At 30.2% G+C, this 8,627-nt stretch overlaps 1 protein-coding gene across 1 annotated transcript; it reads right to left on the reverse strand.

Moving 5' to 3' along the window:
* Window positions 1–2,715: 2,715 nt before the first annotated feature.
* On the reverse strand, window positions 2,716–3,774 carry LOC126747946 (uncharacterized). Its single transcript, XM_050456924.1, has 3 exons — window positions 3,509–3,774; window positions 3,277–3,449; window positions 2,716–3,203 (listed from the first exon to the last, which is right to left on the reverse strand). Exons 1-3 carry the CDS (start codon window positions 3,772–3,774, stop codon window positions 2,716–2,718), a joined length of 927 nt encoding a protein of 308 aa, XP_050312881.1.
* Window positions 3,775–8,627: the final 4,853 nt, after the last annotated feature.

Here is an 8,627-nt window from a genome sequence, read left to right on the forward strand (position 1 = left end):
GAAATTGATCTGAAAAATTAACAGAAAAATAAGTTTAAATACTTGGAAGACATATAAGGTGAGCCCAAGATCCTGGAATAAAAAGAGATTTTATTCCAAGTGCCGGGAATATTAAAACGATCCAGGAAAAATCTGGAATTTTACTAAAAATTATTCACATAAAACATCTTTAAAAAATTAAAATTAAATTTTGGGAATTAAAAAAAAGTCTTTAAATTAGTTTAAATTAAACACGTTAAAAAATACACGTTTTTTATTTAAAAAAACATGGATATCTCCAAAACTAAAAATATTTTATTAAATTTTTTTTCATTATTACTCATTATTACTCATCAGCTATCATTTCCCAAGTTTATGCGCATAGGTTGAAAATCACCCTGTATACTGCAAATACTTGTAAGGCGTGGCAAAATTACTTTAAAATCATGGAATAAAATTAGATTTTATTTTCAATATCTGAATTATTATAAATATACTCAGAAAAATCTAAAAAATGTTAAAAATTCCAAAAGTTTTAGAATTAAAAATTGAAAACAATAAATTATTTTAAAATATTAGATTTAAAATATATATTATTTAAAATATTTAGAAGACGTGGAAACCGACCTTAAGGTCTAAGAATAAAATTATGTTTTATTCCAAATGCCTGTAATATTATAAGGATGTTCGTAAAATCTAGAAGATGCCGAAGATAATTTTTTAAATTTTTTAATTTCCGCAATTAAAAATTAGAAACATAAACTTATTCTAAAACTTAAAAATTAAAAGAAAAATTATTTGAAATACCTTGAAGATGATCTTAAAGTCCTCCAATAAAACAACATTTTATTCCAAATACTTCGAATATTATAAAAACGCTCCGTAAATCAGAAAAATGTTAAAATTTACTAAAAGAAAAATTAAAATTCTAAAAGTTCAAAAAGTGAAAAAAAAACACATTTTAAAATATTAAAATTAGAAGATAGACGACGTGGAGAAACGTGGAAAATTACACCAAATTCCTGGAATAAAATGAGATTTTACTCTAAAGTCCTGCAATGTTATAAGAATGACTGGAAATACTAAAAATTTCAATATTACTGAAATTTAAAATTGAAAACAGAAATTGATCTGAAAAATTAACAGAAAAATAAGTTTAAATACTTGGAAGACATATAAGGTGAGCCCAAGATCCTGGAATAAAAAGAGATTTTATTCCAAGTGCCGGGAATATTAAAACAATCCAGGAAAAATCTGGAATTTTACTAAAAATTATTCACATAAAACATCTTTAAAAAATTAAAATTAAATTTTGGGAATTAAAAAAAAATCTTTAAATTAGTTTAAATTAAACACGTTAAAAAATACACGTTTTTTATTTAAAAAAACATGGATATCTCCAAAACTAAAAATATTTTATTAAATTTTTTTTCATTATTACTCATTATTACTCATCAGCTATCATTTCCCAAGTTTATGCGCATAGGTTGAAAATCACCCTGTATACTGCAAATACTTGTAAGGCGTGGCAAAATTACTTTAAAATCATGGAATAAAATTAGATTTTATTTTCAATATCTGAAATATTATAAAAATACTCAGAAAAATCTAAAAAATGTTAAAAATTCCAAAAGTTTTAGAATTAAAAATTGAAAACAATAAATTATTTTAAAATATTAGATTTAAAAGATATATTATTTAAAATATTTAGAAGAGGTGGAAACCGACCTTAAGGTCTAAGAATAAAATTATGTTTTATTTCAAATGCCTGTAATATTATAAGGATGTTCGAAAAATCTAGAAGATGCCAAAAATAATTTTTTAAATATCAAAATTTCCGCAAATAAAAATTAGAAACATGAACTTATCTTAAAACTTAATTATTAAAAGAAAAAATATTTGAAACACCTGGAAGACGTAGAAAATGACCTTAAATAATAATAATAATATTTATTTATTTAGCATATTGCTATACACAAGTACATTAATATATATTATAATTTTTTCAAAACATATTTATAATATCTTGTTAAATCTAGTAAATATAAAAAGTAAAAATAAAAGTAAGCAAATATATAATCTTCTTCTTCTTCTTTCTTCTTTCAGCAACCCTTCACAGTCCACTCCTGGACATAGGTCTTCCCTATATTCTTCCATGTTTCTTTGTTCTGTGCCAGTTGGTGCCATCTATTGCCCACTTTGTTTTTGACATCATCGAGCTAGCGTAACTGTGGTCTGCCAACGCTGCGTTTATGTATGCGAGGTCTCCATTGAACGATGTGTCTTGACCATCTCAAGTCATCCTGTCGGGCGACGTGTCCTACCCAGCTCCATTTCAGGTGGGCTATGCGTGTTATGACGTCTTCAACTTTAGTTCTTTGTCTAATACTCTCATTTGTGATATGGTCTCTCAGGCTTATTCCTAGCATCATCCGCTCTATGGCTCTTTGGGTGGTCCTAAGCTTGTTAGCTGATTTAACAGTGAGTGTCATGGTAATAAGTGTTCCGTAAGTCATCACGGGCAGTAAGCAGGCATTGAAGACCCCATGTCAAACAAACACGTCTGTTTATTTCGGCAGTTTGATTTTCTTTGCCCAATTTGATGCAATGTCCCAAATATACATATTCTTCGACGTTGTCAATAATTCGGTCCTCTATATGTACTTGAATATTGTCGGGTGACATGACTTTTGTTTTATTTAAATTTATGGTTAAACCTATTCTTTTCAATTCTCTTTAAAGTTCTGCCAACATCTCCTGTAATTCTATTATATTCTGGCTAAAGAGTATTATATCATCCGCAAAGCGTAAAAGGCTCAGATGTTTGCCATCGATTTTGATGCCTCTCTCGTTCCAGTCTAGAGTTTTAAAAACGCCTTCCAGTGCCAGTGTAAACAGCTTTGGGGAGATGGTGTCCCCTTGTCTTACTCCTCTTTTTATTTGCATTTTGTTTGTTTCTATCTCTTCCGAGATTTTAACGGTGATTGTCGCATTTTCGTATATGTGTTTGAGAAGCTGCTTGTATCGAGAGTCGATTCTTGCATTGTTCATGACCCACAACTCGGAGTCAAAAGCTTTGTTATAGTCAATAAATGCGAGGTGTAGTGGTTCATTGTACTCGTTGCATTTTTCTATTATAGTGCGAACGGATTGTATGTGTTCTATTGTGCTATGACCTTTTCGGAAGCCAGCTTGTTCCGGGGGCTGATAGGCATCTAGTTCAGCTGTAAGCCTGTTTGTCGGAAGTTTGTATGGGTGGGGGAGTAAGCTAATAAGTCGATAGTTGTGATTCTCAACCTATCTTCTGGGCCTTTTGCCATGCTTGGGGTATCACGCCTTCTGTCAAACATTTATTAAGAAGAATTGTCATTGCTTCTACAGTAGTTCTTCCCCCAAGTTTTTTTATTTCAGCTGTAATTCCATCTTCCCCTGGTGCTTTACCGTTTTTCATTTGAGACAATGCTAGGACCCTACATTAAGAATCGTTTCATCAACTCCGATTGCTTGTTCTGTGTTGTCTCCTGTGTACAGTGTGCTGTAGAAATTTTCCAAGATATCCATTAAATCTTTACTGTCCTCTTTGATGGTTCCGTTTGCGTCCCTTAGTTGATGTATTTGAAGGCGTCCATCATTGTTACGTGTTTTAAGTACTTTCATGTTTTTGTTTTTTTCGATGGTCCTTGTTATCATTTCTGTGTTGTTTTGCCTTAAATCTTTCCTTGTTTTCCTTTTTATCAATTTGTTAATTTCGTTGTATTCATGAGTCCCTTTCTCCAAGTTTCTTCTCTTCGCCATGAGTTCTCTAGTTTCCTTTTTTATTTTTGAATTATTTTTCTTGGTAGTGGCACATATTATTTTGGCTGTCGTTCTTATGTCAGTACTTATTCTGTTTTCTAGGTCGTTTATATTTAAGCTGTTCAGTGCTTCTTTATTAGACAATTTCTTGCTGAGTTCAGCTTGGAATTTTTGGCGATTTTCCTGGATTGTTTTTGATCTGGAACTGGTTGTATTTTGATTAGATTATTTCATTCACTCTTCACATTTATTTCTATTTTAGCTCTTACCGACCTGTGATCGCTACCAGTATCAAAGCGATTTAGGGCCGAAACGTCTTTTATAGTAAGCTTTTGATTGGTTAGTACGCAGTCGATCTCGTTTTTCGTATTTTAGTTCGGGCTTCTCCATGTCTAACGTCTCTTTTCTGATTTTTTGAAAAATTAGTTCATACAGTACATGCTTTCTTTTTGGAGATAATTGATCAGTCTTTCTCCTCGTTCGTTGGTACAACCCAGTCCGAATTTACCCACATATTGATTTCCGTTTCCTGCTGGTACTCCTAGTTTAGCATTGAAATCGCCAATAATGTATTTGTAATATATAATAAAAGAGTGAAATACAATGTTAAACTACACAAATATTAAAATTAGGTATACCCTCCTAATAACCGTCTAAATTCTCTTATATAACTACATTCTTTAATATTATTTGATAACTTATTAAATTCGTTTAACTATTTATAAAGATTAGCATTCATCATTTCGCTAAAATAGCATCTATAACAACAATAATAATAATAATAATAATAATAATAATAATAATAATATGTTTATATAGCATATTTCCTACATACATGGTAATAAGGCAAGATTCGAGAAACTACAAATTCATAATTACCAATATAAAATTAAAAACTATACCAAAAAGTGTAAAAATAAAAATAAAAGACACAAAGAAAGACAATTAAAATACAAAACACTTACATATATATGCATATATTATGCCTTTTCGATGTGTTTTTAAACATAATTAGGCTTTTACAGTTCTTTATATTAATGGGTAATTCATTAAAATATTTAGAACTTTTGCGTAGAATAGTGTTTGTCATTCTGTTTGAAGTATGTCCACCCATCAGCACAAAATTCTTCAATAAAACAATATTTCATTCCAAATACTTGGAATATTATAATGGTCCGTAAATCTGAAAAATTAGGAGAAAAATAAGTTTAAATATTTGGAAGACATAGAAAATGAGCCCAAGATCCTGGAATAAAAAAAGGTTTTTATTCCAAGTGCAGGGAGTATTAAAACAATATAGGAAATATTTGTTGAAAATTATTCAAAAAAATCTCAGAATTTCGGGAATTAAAACAAAAATATTAAAAATAACACCTTATCATAAAATTTTAAAATTAAAGAAAAAATTATTTTAAATATTTGGAAGACATGAAAAATCACGTCAAAGTACTGGAATAAAACGATATTTTATTTAAATATGCCTAAAAAGGTATAAAAATATTCGAAAAAGCTGGAAGGTGTTAAAAATTACAAAAATTAAAAACAAAAACTTATCATAAAATAATAAAATTAACAGAAAAATTATTTAAAATACTTGAAAAAAGTGGAAAATTATCCTCGACCACCTTTACAAAGTTTATAAAACCCCACCTGAGAGTATTGAGAATTTAAAAAATAGAATATTTGAAGAATGCAGGGAAATTCGCGGGCAGACCCTTGCCAATGTTCGTAAGGAGTTTGAAAATAGGCTTTTTTATTGTCTTGCTAATAACGGCGCGCATTTTGAACATTTAATAAAATAAATTTGTTAAACTAATTAAATTTGTTTTTCTACCCTACCGATTTACACTTTAATTGCTTCTTGGTCAATCAATTTAATTTTTTTTACAACCATTGATAGCATAATGAATCCCCTTTAAAATAAGGTATCACACCATGGGATAGCCATTTGACATACCAAAGTTTGGCGTAAATAAAATGTTCATTATTTCTAGACATTTTCGCTAACTATTTGCTTACACATTTACTGATTTCATTTTTTTTGGTACCGTTAAATAGAGAATTTTACGTTCCTTACTATGATGTATCACACGATGGGGGTTCCCATTTGACATATTAAAGTGAGGTTAGCTGGAGGTGAGGAGGTAATTGACAGAACTTCAGTAAATGCATAATTAAACGTCCCCCTGTATATCTAATTTGAGGTGTTTTTTTTTTTTTTTTTTTTTTTTTTTAAGAGAGTTATTAAGGGTAGATCGTTTTGAAATGAAGGCACTGTATATATATACAGGGTGTCCCGAAATTACATCGCAATATTTTACTAGTCACATCTTTGTCTAAAAATAAGACAAAAAGTCCATGTACAGTATCGTTCAAAAGTGCATCGTTTTTAAGTTACAGGGTGTTTTATGAATCACGTTAAAGATAGTTTTTTGTTAATATATCCGGAACGCCTAATTGTAATCTTTTGAAAGACTCTGACCTAAAAATGGCTGATATCTTCTTTGGTAATTGACTTACAGTCATATCTATCATAAATAAACTTGACCACTTACCAATCCTTTATTAGAATCTCTTAAAATTTTTCCAACATAATTAAGAGTTACAGCCGTTTCAATTTTGCTGCATGTCATTGAGACCTCCAAGCGTCTACCTCCAGGTTTTTGGTTAATAACTATTGATCTACTAAAGTTATAATCATTAATTAAGCTTTATTTAGTTACTAATAATTTACTTTATAAAGCTGATTCTATAGATTAACACTGTTAAGCCAATACGAGAGGAGGAATCTTAGCTGCAAGATTGACAAGCCCCTTCAACCTAGTTCTGACCCAAAAATGGCTGATATCTTCTTTGGTATTTGACTTACAGTCATGATCATCATAAACAAACTTGAGCACTTACTGATCACTTATAAGAATCTCTTTAAATTTTTCCAAAATCTTTAATAGTTTAAGAGTTACAGCCGTTTGAACTTCGCTGCATGTCATTGGGACCTCCAAGCGTCTACCTCCAGGTTTTTGGTTAATACCTATTGATCTACTGGAGTTACAGTCATTAATTAAGCTTTATTTGGTTACTAATGATTTACTTTTTAAAGTTAATTCTATGAATTAATACTGTTTTGCTAATACAAAAGGAGGAATCTTAGCTGAAAGATTGACAAGCCCCTTCAAACTGGCCTTGATCAAATAATAGCCTATAACTTTTTTGGTAATTGACTTACAGTTATGACAATCATAAACAGACTTAAACACTTACTGATCGCTTATAAAAATCTTTTTAAATTTTTCCAAAATCTTTAATAGTTTAAGAGTTACAGCCGCTTAAATTTTGGTGCTTGTCATTAAGACCTCCAACCGTCAACCTCTATATTTTTGGTTAATAACTATTGATCTACTGAAGTTACAATCATGAATTAAGCTTTACTTGGTTACTAATGATTTACTTTACAAAGTTGATTCTATCAGTTAACACTGTTAACCTAATAGAAGAGGAGGAATCTCAGCTTCAAGATTGACAAGCCTCTTCAAACTAGCTCTAACCTAAAAATGGCTGATATCTTCTTTGGTAATTGACTTACAGTAATTATTATTATAAACAAACTTAAACAATTACTGTTCGCTTATTAGAATCTTTTTAAATTTTTCCAAAATCTTTAACAGTTTAAGAGTTACAGCCGGTTAAATTTTGCTGCATGTCATTGGGACCTCCAAGCGCCAACCTCCAGGTTTTGGTTAATAACTATTGATCTACTGAAGTTACAGTAACGAATTAAGCTGTATTTGGTTACTAATGATTTATTTTACAAAGTTGACTCTATCAATTAATACTGTTAACCTAATAGAAGAGGAGGAATCTAAGCTTCAAGATTGACAAGCCCCTTCAAATTAGCTCTGATCCAAAAATGGCTGATATCTTCTTTGGTACTTAACTTACAGTTATGATCATTATAAACAAACCTGAACATTTACTAATCACTTATTAGAATCTTGTTAAATTTTTCTAAAATCTTTAATAGTTTAAGAGTTACAGCCGTTTGAACTTTGCTGTATGTCATTGGGACCTCCAAGCGTCAACCTCCAGGTTTTTGGTTAATAACTATTGATCTACTTAAGTTACAATCATAAATTAAGCTTCATTTGGTGATTTATCAAATGATTTATTTATATATCAAATGATTTATTTTATAAAGTTGGCTCTTCCGATTATCATTGATAAGCCAATACAAGGGGATGAATCATAGCTGCAAGATTGACAAGCCCCTTTAAACTAGCTCTGATCCAAAAATGGCTGATATCTTCTTTGGTACTTAACTTACAGTCATGATCATTATAAACAAACCTGAACATTTACTAATCACTTATTAGAATCTTGTTAAATTTTTTTAAAATCTTTAATAGTTTAAGAGTTACAGCCGTTTGAATTTTACTGTATGTCATTGGGACCACCAAGCGTCAACCTCCACGTTTTTGGTTAATAACTATTGATCTACCTAAGTTACAATCATGAATTAAGCTTCATTTGATTACTAATGATTTACTTTATAAAGTTGATTCTATCGATTAACACTGTTAAGCCAATACAAGAGGAGAAATCTTAGCTGCAAGATTGACAAGCCCCTTCAAACTAGCTCTTACCCAAAAATGGCTGATATCTTCTTTGGTAATTGACTTACAGTCATGATCCTCATAAACTAACTTAAACACTTACTGATCTCTTATAAAAATCTTTTTTAATTTTTCCAAAATCTTTAATAGTTTAAGAGTTACAGCCGTTTGAATTTTGCTGCATGTCATTGGGACCTCCAAGCGCCAACCTCCAGGTTTTGGTTAATAACTATTGATCTACTG

This window comes from Anthonomus grandis, chromosome 20 (assembly GCF_022605725.1).
Source record: "Anthonomus grandis grandis chromosome 20, icAntGran1.3, whole genome shotgun sequence".
Lineage (NCBI taxonomy): Eukaryota > Metazoa > Arthropoda > Insecta > Coleoptera > Curculionidae > Anthonomus > Anthonomus grandis.

What these genes read in the sequence shown, in the direction of transcription:
- LOC126747946 (XM_050456924.1), bottom strand. Translation starts at nt 3,774, where the DNA reads ATGGCGAAGAGAAGAAACTTGGAGAAAGGGACTCATGAATACAACGAA. An exon ending in GAAAATTTCTACAGCACACT is followed by an intron (nt 3,450 to 3,508) that starts GTACACAGGAGA and finishes TTCTTAATGTAG; the next exon opens with GGTCCTAGCATTGTCTCAAA. An exon ending in GCAAAAGGCCCAGAAGATAG is followed by an intron (nt 3,204 to 3,276) that starts GTTGAGAATCAC and finishes ACAGGCTTACAG; the next exon opens with CTGAACTAGATGCCTATCAG.